This window comes from Metopolophium dirhodum, chromosome 9 (assembly GCF_019925205.1).
Source record: "Metopolophium dirhodum isolate CAU chromosome 9, ASM1992520v1, whole genome shotgun sequence".
In the NCBI taxonomy this organism is placed as follows: Eukaryota; Metazoa; Arthropoda; class Insecta; order Hemiptera; family Aphididae; genus Metopolophium; species Metopolophium dirhodum.
In genome coordinates, this window is record NC_083568.1 from 18355669 (window position 1) to 18368773 (window position 13105).

General features: G+C 31.9%; 1 protein-coding gene across 1 annotated transcript; it reads right to left on the reverse strand.

Annotated features, from left to right (window-relative positions):
• Nucleotides 1-1721: 1721 nt before the first annotated feature.
• Nucleotides 1722-6034, reverse strand: LOC132952643 (cysteine sulfinic acid decarboxylase). The gene is made up of 8 exons (XM_061024984.1): nt 5877-6034; nt 5316-5779; nt 4514-4748; nt 3827-4046; nt 3009-3156; nt 2681-2909; nt 2350-2544; nt 1722-2165 (listed from the first exon to the last, which is right to left on the reverse strand). Exons 2-8 carry the CDS (start codon nt 5726-5728, stop codon nt 1992-1994), a joined length of 1614 nt encoding a protein of 537 aa, XP_060880967.1. The 5' UTR covers nt 5729-5779; nt 5877-6034; the 3' UTR covers nt 1722-1991.
• Between the last annotated feature and the right edge of the window lie 7071 nt (nt 6035-13105).

Consider the following 13105-nt stretch of genomic DNA (forward strand, 5'->3'; position numbering starts at 1 on the left):
GGTCGCAATGAAGTCAATACTCACACATAATATTATTATAAATTTCACTGCGGCTGTAGTCTTGAAACAGTCCGGGAACACTGTTATGAGATAAAAAAAAACATTTATTATCGTTATGGCGACTGCAGACATTGTGCATTTATGCGGTCTTCAACACCACTCATCCGTGCAAAATTGAAACTGATTAATCGAGTCTAAACGATATACCAGCTGGTCAACGATGTTGTCCATATTAATTTAAATTGTTTATACTGTCATGAAATCAGTAGGTAACTGTACTAAAAATGTCGTCGCGCAGGATTGAATAGTGTTTTCAACAATAACATTTTAATTGAAAGTGGGCGTCGGCATATGGTGCTGAAAGTTGGACGGATTTTGCGTGGTCGCCAGTCATAGTTTTTTGACTTTTTACTTTCGTATTACGTATATAGTTTGTCGTATTGCCCATAATTTTAGTCGTTGGTTGAATACTTGGATACATAAATCCAATGATCCATTATCGGGTTTTCAAAACAAAAAAAAATGAACTTATTTTGAACACGGATTAAATACATATAGGCTATAGTTTTTATATATAATATATTATAATATATGTTAACAGACGTGAAACATTATGTGATTCGAATAACAAATCGCTATAAAAACTATTTATAAAAAGTAATTTTTGTAGCTACGCACACAGCATCACAGTCTTCCGTGTATTATATACATTAGCATTCATCACAGCTGTATAGATAGTAACTAAAAAATACGGTGAAAAAAAATACACCGCTCGATTGGTCGACTTAATCGAATATTCAAATCCATTAGATTTTCAAAAATGTTTATCCAAACGTACATCCATAGAAATTTAACATATGGATGCGGCAGTGATCGAAAATCTTGAAACCAACATAGCCGAGAGCGGGAAGTGCGAGAGAAACGTCGTTGTGTTGACTTCAAGTCATATGCATACCTAGTGTATATTATAGACAATGAAGCATCCATATTATGTTAATATCTATGCATATACCTCTATATGATATTGATTTAACAATAACAAAAATATTAACAAGTAAAATAATATGAAGAACCGATCGTGAGAGCATGCGTCTACAAGCAATACATTGTTTCATAATTTAATATTATATTAATTAACGTGGTTTTTTTTAAACTTCGTCTTTTCTCCGAATCTATCAGCACCGAAAACTTAAACGATGACTATTGTCCCTATATAGATGTAGTTCTAAATTAATTATAAATTATTTTATTAGAGGTACATAATACTATCGTAAAACATTTTTTTCGAAGTATAATTTTATATTTTTTTAACTCCAGTTTTTATTTGTAAATGTTCGCATTAATATGTCGATATTAATTAATATTTAGTTATATATTTTATCGTTGTTGTAGTCATCAAAATTCGTGATCTATCTAACTATCCAGAAAATCAGTATGGGATACCTAACATTAATAATTGATTTGTTTTGGATTTTAATTATTATTTAAATATTAAACATTAGCTAAATTTACTTCCTCGAACATTTTGAATAAAAGAGAAATTATTGACCTTGGACGAAGTGTTTCATTTTGTTGTTATTTTTATTGATTGGGTAGACGAAAGACCTTGAAAAGTGCAATGTACACTTCCCGTCTCATACCTACTCTATCAGAGGCGGTAGGTATGTATATTTTTGACAGTAAACCCAACTGTGAAATGAAAAATAAATACAAAAGAAAACTACAGAGTTAAATAAATATATATTACTATATCAAGTATCAATATACAATGCATATAAATTATAATTAATAACATATTATATTGATTATAACACTAATTATAGTAAACTCTCTTTGTCTCTGTGCCGGAGCTTACATATTTAATAATATTACAACAATATAATTATAATATAATTTAGTACACCTATCGCGCTTGCTTATGTACGAACAATAAAGCGCATGAAAAATATAATATATTAAAAATCTATATCAGGAACTAACAACGAAAATAATTACAAATCCGAACCCAGCCGTTCGATTTCGTTCACGAAATAATCCATATCGTTTTGGTCTAAAGACGAGTTTTGAAGCACAAGTCGGAAGAAATTCGGCAAATCGTCGGATGGCTGGTACGTGATCATCATCGTGCCTTCCTTCATCATCCTCTCTTTAATTTTCGGCGCCACCTGTAATCACCAACGGAGTATACTTGGTTATAGTGTTCGTGGGTACATTATATAATATTATTTATAAGTAAAGTTAATGCCATTTGAAAAAAATTATCGAATAACAGATACATTTTAATATGCTTTATATTATTTTCATTTTACCCCCGTACTGTCATATCATAGTTTAAATTATTATACATACCTTGTGGAGTTTATTCTTAAAATCTGGTTCATTCTGACGTCCACGCAAGCTCGGTGGTATATACCAAAATGTTATGTTCGTGTACTCCGGTTCTTCGAGTACCAATTTGAAACCAGCTCTGTTTCGAATCATTTCAGTGAAATATTTGGCGTTGTCAAAGTTTTCGTCAACGTGAGCTTCCAATCCGTCCGTTCCCTGTGCGGCGAAAATCAATAAACAGATCAGTATTGTCGCATCGCTATTATTATTGCAGATAGTAAAGCTCTAATTTTTATGGATATTCGAATTCGATCGCCGAATGTTTTTTTTAGGGAGGAGGGGGGCTACGTACCTTGGCTTTCCACATGAACCAAAATTTGAACACGTCCGCCCGACGGCCACACTGTATATGCTTATCGCCGGTGTCATACGTAGTATCGTAGAACTTGTCTTTTTGGAACAGATATTGAGCGCAAGAAGAGTTGCTTTCGGTCAGAACGCGTTCGTGTTTGGTCAAAAACGTTGAACACTGTTGAGGTGCTGTGAGCATTTTATGAGGGTTCCAGGTGACTGAGTCGGCTCTACGGGGGATACAAGGAACAACAATTATTAATCAGTCGATTTAACTTCAAACTTCAACAACATTGATGGTGTGTTTGTTTATTTTAATTTTATTTTACCTGTCGATGCCGGTCAACAGGTGTTTATGTTTTTTGGACACCAAAGCTCCGCCTCCCCAAGCCGCATCAACGTGCAACCATATACCGTATTCATGGCAAACGTCAGCGATTTCCGCTATCGGATCAAACGCCCCCAGGACCGTTGTACCTGTAATTTTTAATTCGTAATATTAAAATTAGTTATTCCTCATTACCGAGAAAGTATGTAGCTCGATTTAAATGGTTGCAGTACAGTATTAATTATTTCTCGATATAAATAATGAATAGGATTTTCATGATGTAGCCTATTAATTACTATTATTACTAAAATAGTACTAAAAGGTTCGTGGTCTTTCGGTTTCCGTTACTTTCACTTTTTTTTTTTAAATGAACGGTTTTATTTCAAGTAAAATTATATATTAGGTTACAGAACTTTAAAACTCTATAAAACAATTACTATTAAATATGTTTTTAGTTTCTAAACCTCAAGTAATTAACTTAATATACCTATACGTTAATATACGTAAATTGTGGTTTTCGCTTTAATGTAACTGTGACTGTTCATTTGAATAATAACATACTATAAAACTAAATCATTTAAAAACCGTAGGCATATGATTACGAATTACGATTACTATCTACAGTATACAATATAATAGCAAAGTTATATACAATTATTTTGAAATTGTATGACTATTATTTCGGCTTTCTTTAATATTATATAAGTCGTGAATGTCTGTTTATATATTTAATATATCTAGATAAGTTTAATAATAATAACTTTCTAAGATTTCGTTACTGGCACTATGATTGGTAAAAATTAAACTCTCCGAACTTACCTGCAGTAGCAGACACCATAATAGGCACTGCTTTTTCTTCTAATGTTCTTTGAATTTGTTGTCGTAAATGACCCACGTCCATTTTTCCCTTGGCGTCTGTGTTGATCAAATACAAATTATCCGAACCGATTCCCTCGAATGCACATAATTTTTTGATAGAATAATGAGCATCGGCTGACGTATATACTACTAACCTTGGCAATCCATGCATCCCTTTTGTCTGTAAACATGAATTTATATACGTTTATAATACTCGACGATTGTAACAAAATATTTTTTTTAATGTTCCATGACTTAGTAAAGTGATGAATAGTTATTTTTGAAATTATATTTTTGCGTTTGTTATTAAGCTGTAGTTGAAAATTAACGAATCTTCGAATAAAACCATGGTTGTATGCATAATATACTCTAACGACAAGAAATCGTAGTATCAAACCGTCGTCATACAAGATGAAAAATCAAGTAATTGAGTGTTACACTAGTATAATTTCGAATCTATCTATCTATTTATAGAACTGTACAATTGTTCTGAATATTAGTCATGTATCTTATATATATTATGTCTGTTGACACTGAACTTTATCGTAAGCGTATAATATAATATGAGGCTATATGTTGTATTGTTGTCTTCACAATGCGTAACTGTATAATAATATAGTAACAGCCCTGACTTATATTGTAACATACCTTGACCTCGGGGAAAGCGGAAAACCTGGCGCAGTTGATCGCGTAGCCGTTGGCTATCGAACCACCCGGACAGAATATACCGTCGCCCTTGCCGTCAGGGTATCCCAGGAACTTCCTCATTTCCGTCAGGACCGTTTCCTCCATGATGGTCATGACAGGCGCTACTTCGAACGTGTACACGCTCGGGTTGAGCGCGTCGGTCAGCCATTGGCCGATCAGGCCGTAAGGGTCGACGCTGCAAATAGCAAAATGTACAGTAAGTATAAACCCGCAGACTATAGGTATTCTGTTATATATAGCCACGCGTCTTGGGCATAACTAGGCCTAGGCCATTAAGTTTAGAGGGAAAGGTTGCAGACCGGAGTCTTGACATTTGTTGGTACCAAAATAACTAATAAGGTATATGTACAGATTCACTCTCACACAGTTATAACTTAGAACTCTAATAATTTATATGAATCTTACAATTGTAGCTCGTCACAATTAATGTTATTTTACTTAAGAGCCTATCAGAAAATAATATATAAAATATACATAGATTCTGTCGTAATGTTGGCGTATGTTGACAAAACGTTTCTCTGATACTTTTCGTTTTCAGTTTATAGTTTATAAATAGGTAAGACTTTAAACTCTCCTATAATCACGTCTGTAATATTATATATACATACATGTCTCTCCACACATAATAATAAAATACTACGTACAAAAAACCAATAGTAAATAATTGGAGGCGTCAGACCCCCAGCTAGTACCAATAACACCCATCCCTATAAATACGCATATGGTCAGCACGAATACTCACCTAGAGAACAGTTGATTGATGAAGTACGGATGTCCGGTCTTGACGCTGTGCTCGATGGTGTCCTCGATCAGGTTCAACAGGTGTCCGTGGGTAGTGGGCGAACGGTCGAGCGCGAAGTCGAATGCGGCCTGCAGCTCTTCCGGGCTCTTCCAGTTGAGCACCGGGCGACGGCGGTCCGTTCCCCGGAACACCGCCTGCTCGAGCATCAGGCGCACCGCGTCCCGGACGAAAGCCTCGTGGTCGGCCGCGTTCGGCGCGCTTTTGTATCCGCACACCGCCGCGGACAGCGACTCCATTATCGGACCATTGCAGGAGGACGTCTCATCCAGGGTGGACGCGGTCACCATTAGCTCGACCGGACGCGCGGACGCGTAATCTGTGGGTACCGAAGCGGCTGGCATGACGATCGGCATGATAATATAACAATATGATATGTGTTATGTGGTATTATCGACTCAATAACGCTGTAAAATAAAATATTATATTATTATCTTCCTCGTGATTGTCGTCGGTGGCCGCACACCAAAACGACGTGCAGTGATGTCTCGTGGATAGGCATACCTTTTTTTCCGGCGACGCTCGGCTGAAATACGATCGCTTCGGAGTGCGTCGCTAAACGCTGCTGTTATGCCGCTGCAATTGCACGCTGCAAACACTCTGCGGATGAAGTACCGTCGTGTCGGTATGAGTTATGACAATACTGAACCGGCGCACGGCCAACGGCGGCGCTTTTATACGGTCCGCGAGCCGGTGAAGGTTAATAAACGACCGCGGTGAGTTTGATTTTGAAAATCTCTTCCCCGCCTGTTCCTGCCGCAGGACGGTCGCGTGTTGTATGTATATAATAATAATAATATAGCAACTTTGTATAATAATAATATAATAGGTTTAATCAAAACTAATTAAGACTGTTGGCGGTGGTGCCGAACGGATCTATAATTGCGCCGCAGTTTAGGTGCTGTCCGCGGTTTTTATTTTTACCGCACTACCATCAAATCATAATAGGTAGGTAGGTACCTATACCTATATATTATATTATTAATTGTTACATCATTATAATATGTTTACTGCGTATAACGCGCAGAGCGTATAGAATATAGAGTCAATCGGAATAAAAAACACCCGACGAACAACCCCAGAAAAAATCCCCGACCCTAGGAAAAAAAATCCCCAGATTACAATATTACTCACAACCAAAATGATTGAACATATATTTTTTAAACGCTAATTAAAGTGTGATTACCGCATTACTATAATAATATTATATTATTATATTTACATTTTCGTCAAAATATTATAGGCAACTTAATATTTTATTTTGGTGATTTAATTTTTACAGAATTCAACATAATATATTGTCGTAATATAAAACCTAATATTATTGTTAAGTTTTGAAAAATGTACTATCCTAACCTATACTATAAGTATATGTTAATATATTTGTAATTAAATATTAATAACTTAACTTGTAATCCAGGGATTTTTCCTTAGGGGTCAAGAATTTTTTTCTTGGGGATTTTTATATTCCGCAATTCAATACACATGGTACATTGGTAATTACCTAACCTGCAGTAACCACCTATACCGAGGTATAGATACGCATAATATATATATATATATATATCACCGTAGATATGACTGTGTGTCTGAAAAACGTTACAGAATGACTTAGGTTATGCCGTGAGACTTAGCAAGAGGCGATGCGTAAATACATTTAAGCCCAAGTACGAATGACTGCACCGAGTTGACAATGATGGCGAATGGCCATCCACCGCGGCAAAACAGACTGCAAAATGGTAAATTAAAATGTAGACCTAAACATACGACGGTTGTATTTATGCTGCAGTCACGATCGCTTCCCGTAAATATGTCTGGTGGTTTGCGTTTGGCAAGTTTGTAAACACTGCATAATATGTGTTCGAGTGACCTTTTTTTATATTCCGTGATGCGTTTGAGCAGTATTTTATCAATCCATTTTCCTTCTGATTTCATCAGACTTGATTTTAATAGGTTGATATAATAATATACTAAACAATATTTTATCTTAATCGTATAATCAATTTTATATTTTATATTGTATCATAGGTAGGTACTCGCTAAAACGCAGTATAAGGAACTCGTCCAAACACATTGTTTTTATTAAGCGCATAAAAGGTAATTCGCCCAAACGCATCATATGACGCTCAAAAATGTCACCATGTCTTGTATATTATACAGATATATACTATTATTGTACAGTAGTCTATAGCAATACAGTATATACCTTTTTAGTAGTAATGGTAAGTCAACAGAACGTGCTGCAGTGGCGTATATATCAGATTTCCTTGTACCAGGTCATATACCTATACAAACAATCGCGTTAGTGCGGATTTCCTAATATTTTTATATAATATTAAGGTATAATATGTACTTACTATTTATTGGTGATTTTTTTTTAAACACCCTTTTTAATTATTGCTATAACACAAAATAACATTATTGTTATTAAATTGTCTGATCGGCTGTTATAACCATAGGTATAACCGATGAGGTAAAGTAAGTAGCAGGTACTCTCCACACCGCCTCGTATATAAAACACTGTCCTTGTACCGAACCCACCGGTAGATTTATTACGAATATTTTATATAATATAGTGGACGTAATAGTAGTAATTGTAGTAATAGCAAGTATCTATATACTAAGTAGTATAGCAGCAGTATTGTTTTGTATTGTATGTCGTTAGTGAATCCAGCGAATGTGGGACATACCTACTACAGGTACCGTCTTGGTAACCTGACCCTCGGTCTTAATAATTAGCCTACATGCCCGCAGCCTTCCTACTATGATTTTCATTCAAAGGAGACAGGTTTTTACACGGTTTTAATGTACCTGCGTAAAAATTAATTATTTATTTTTCAGAGACGTATGTGAAGAAAAAAAAATGAAACAGAACGCCGACTAAAGGACGTGAGTGTTTAAATCGCGGTGCATTGTTATAGTATGTTCCGCGATACCTAATGCGAGACTGTGAGTGGATAGAAAACAAATCGCTACGTACAACTATTTGACAACTCCGACCGAGTTCGATCATTAATTACCCACACAAGGAATACAAATATTTTCTATCGACTTTATGTTGACACACGCGTTTTGTAATATCACAGTGTATATCATACCATTATAGATGCCACGATGATCACATATAGAATTCATCAATGTTTACACATTGCGAACCAATGTCACATCGTATGTAGCAAGATTTATTGAAATAAATTTACCGTAGATTAATTATTATTTGAGCAAAATTTGATAGTTTTCATATTGTCGAGGACATTGCAGATTTTCTTAATAATCTAGTGTCAATACTTGCGGGTGTATTTTCGTTTTGAATATCCAATTATTTTAACAAGCTATAATTAATTTATGTAAATCTTAGGAAGATGGTAAACAAAACATGCATAATACATATAAACCTATGTAGGTAAAATACTTAATTGGTAAATCATAAAAAAAATGTATTCCAAAAAAATATAATAAATAAATCCAAATAAAGGTAAATTAATTTTTAATTAGCTGTCACTCATCGCAATTAAGTCAGGTAAGAATCACAGGTCAAGGCCGTTCACAATGACTACTGGAGATTTTTATATAATATGAATATTACATATTAAAAATTCAAAAAGTGTATTAAACGTAGACATTCAAGGTTTAAATATATTTAAATGTTTTTATTTCTCATAAGTTATGTGATTTTTGATTATTTTATTAAATTTAACTAAATGTACCTAGTCAAAGTTTTAAGAATGCATTTATATAAATAGTCTTATTTAAAATTAAATCTATTGTACTTAAACTCGAATATTAGATATAACACAGAGAAGCTAAATCTAGTGGCATCTAAGAAGTAAGAAACTGAGTAGGTATTTCATAAAATGTCTAGCAAAAAACGGAACCGTGATTCCGGTGTGGACCCTTATCTCCCTTATATCTCTTGATTCGCATTGGTTCTTGACCAAGATTTATTATTACACATATTTTGATTTTGTTAGGTCTCTTAGGTGGCTGGAGTATAACTTTGTGTGTTGTATTTTGAATTTAAAAAACAATTCTGTGGCTTTTTTCAAAGTTCAATGTTGTATTATGTTTAACAATAAGTTCAACGTTTTTGGCGGATTTAAATTTTTTTCAGAGATTTGTTATAAGCTTATTGGTAAATTTGCATTACAACATTCGTCCATTTTTCAATTCATTGTGCCTAACTTTGTATAAAACACATTTTTTAGCAATTTGTAATTTTACATATTATGTCTGAAAGGAAAGTGTTAAAAAAAATCAATATAAAACTAATGAACTAGACTAGACTATAGTTCCTCGTTTCATCCAAAACAACAAATAGATAAAAATATATACCTATTGGGTACGTTTCAAATTGAACGCACTTTGCATATCGATTCATATTTATTTTCATTTCATTTAACGTATTTTGGATACCATAGTTTTATTTCTGGTGAAGTCAGCCTTGGAAACGAAGGTTATTAATATGATTTCTGGCTTTAAATTATCTCTTTTTCTGTAAAGCAACTTTCGTACTAATTCTTATACAATAAAAATTGTTAAAATATTTAACGTAAGACTATTGGTATTTGCATAATATTATAGTAATTATTTGTCTTCCATTTGAATTACATTTTTTTTTAAAGCTTGCTATAATAAATTTTCTACTTTCCAATACCTAAACAATAAATTAACGGCATTTTGCATTTTTATCAATATCAGTAATATCCATTAGTAGTATTAAATAATCTTTAGTTATTAGGTACCTAATGAGATTGTATTTACTAACTGTTCGTCTGTACAGTGTACAGGCATGTTTCAATATAATATCTACTTTGACTTTTGAGCAATACATATATAACATATTATTATTCACATTTAGATTTAATTTTGTTAAGTAAAAAACAATTTTAAAAATGCATTAATCGTGTATTTTCAATCATTAGTACTTAGCAATAAGTAGGTAATTGTTAAAACATTTTAAAATAATACATAAATTATCATATAGATATCAGGTATCAGACAACCGGTTTTAAAACTTCAGTGGTATAAATAATATGAATTAATTGATATAGTTAAAGTACCTACCTATTGGGCGTATTGGAGATTGTCTATACCTATTAATAAAATAATTGAATACGTGAAATATTATACTCAATATTATACTCAATCATCTGTATAAATGTATTAGTAGTTAGTACCGTGGAGGGTATTGAATATCCCTATTGGCTATTCCTATATACAATTGAATATAGTGAAGTACTTACATAAAATATTACGACTTAAAATTATTTATTTAGAAACGCTTGATAGTTTAGTAATAATATGGTTTTGACTTTTGAGACCTTATAGTTTGAATTATTTATAAACTTTAAAAATTTCACGGACCTATTATAAATTATTCCTGTACCTGCTATAAGTTGCTAATATATTATGCTTTACGTAGCTCAAGTTATATTTTATATTTTTATGACAAAGTTTTATTTTTCAAGGAATCTTCTGATCATTGATTATTATAATATAATATATTATACAAAAATCAAATAATTTTAAATTATTAATTTATAAAAAAAACATTTGTTTGGTTGTTTTATTCGTGGTTTTAAATGTATTTTGTGCATAAAGACATACACAATATATAACTTACAATTATTTAATTGCGTTATTGTGCAGAAGTGGGTGACATAAAAATATACATTTCCTTTTTATAACCTATCTTATATTTACATAAATAATATACCTATTAAAAAAATAAACATATTATTTAGATAGGTAGGTAAATTTACATAAATGGTGTTAACAGCAAAGCCGTTGAATATCTGGAAATGAATTCTCATACTAATGAATAAATTTGTATCATTGTTAGTTAGAGAAAAATAGAAACAGTGGATCATTAGTGAAAAATGAAAAAGCAAGTTAACTTGGTATATTATAAGTTAACTTCCAGATATTCAACGGCTTTGCTGTTAACACCATTTATGTAAATTTACCTACCTATCTAAATAATATGTTTATTTTTTTAATAGGTTTATTATTTATGTAAATATAAGATAGGTTATAAAAAGGAAATGTGTATTTTTATGACTGTAAGACACAGTCCTAACAATTTTAGTTTGACAAAATTAACATTTGAAACGAAATTTATTTGTGCAGGCAATTGACACAAAATGTTTTCTTTACAGTATAACCAAATTGTACTGATTTAATTATACACAGTACCTATATTGTGAACAGTAATTACGTATGTAAACAATGAAAAATGATATGATATAACAATATACTAAATTAACATATTACTATTTGTGTTGTCTGTGAAGCATGGAGCATGAAAGTGAATAATCATTAATTCGTATGTTAAATACAGGTACCTAACTAAAATGTTATTGAGATTATTTAGTTGTTATAAACTATTACTATAACAGGTGTACCTCAAAAAAAAATCTTCTTTCTTTAATTTTAAAATATTTATTCCAATTAATAGTAGCAATTAATACAATTACAACGTGTATTTGCCGCCATTGCTTAATAATATATTAACTTTAAATACCTATACGAAATAAATTCATGCGGTTTTCCTGTAGAGATTATTGAATTTTCTAAAAACCAGTAGATTGTTTTATTTTGTTCAAATTGAATTATGTATACTTATATTTAAATATATTATTTATATTAAATATGCATATCTACAATAATAACTAGTAGGTATCTTTTATTGATCTGTTAAAAGAATTAACAAAGTTGAATCATTATAATAAGCTGAATAATATATTATTACCTATATATAAATATACATTTTTTTTTTTATTAGCTTCCAATTTTTTAAATGATAGTATGACAACCTAGTTATATAACTATACAAATTAAACTAAAATGGTTATATAATAAAACCAGCTTCCATGAAATGCCAATATAATAATTAAACACCTAACTCCATTATTTTTTAGTTTTTTTTTACTTTTAGTATTCGTTATAATTACCTACTTATAATTACTCATAAAAAAAATATTTGAATATAGTATTTACATAAATATTTAAATTATTTTTTTTAAACGGAATTTCAACGGTGAATTTGATAAATTATTATTTATTAAAATAATAATCTATAATATAACCGTTGCTGTTAAAGGGTACGTGTTACACATTTAGATACATTTTTAAATTGTATTTTTCCGCTGACTTTGAAAATTTTATTTTTTTTATCTAGGTCCTAGCACAATAATTTCCATATCTACGTAGGTACACTATTCGATATACTAAATAACAACACAGAATAGATAATTCAATATTGAAACTTTTATTTTTCATTTTTAATACATTTTTTTGACTAATTGGGTAGACAAAAAATAAATTTATAAGTATAGGCAGGCCCGGATTGAGCCGGCGGACTACCGGGCAAAACCCAATGTGCCGTTAAAAATTCGAAAGATTTGGGCCGGCTCGAAGAAATTTTGAATCAGTGATTACTGATTTGGACCGGTCTAGGCGGACAGCCCGGTAAGTAATTTCTTCCCTATCCGGCACTGAGTATAGGGAAATCGTCTTTCTAGTTTCTAGTTCCGCATCAATTGTCATACATTGTCAACCAACTTGTTATATTTCTATATACTACCTATACAAATATATTTAAATTATAATTTCACATAATCACTGTATAGTTATATAATATTATAATTTAAAGTCCGATTGGAGGCCTTGGCCTATTGCCGAGATATATACACGATTTATTGGTAATTGATTAGCCGGTGGTATATCAAAAT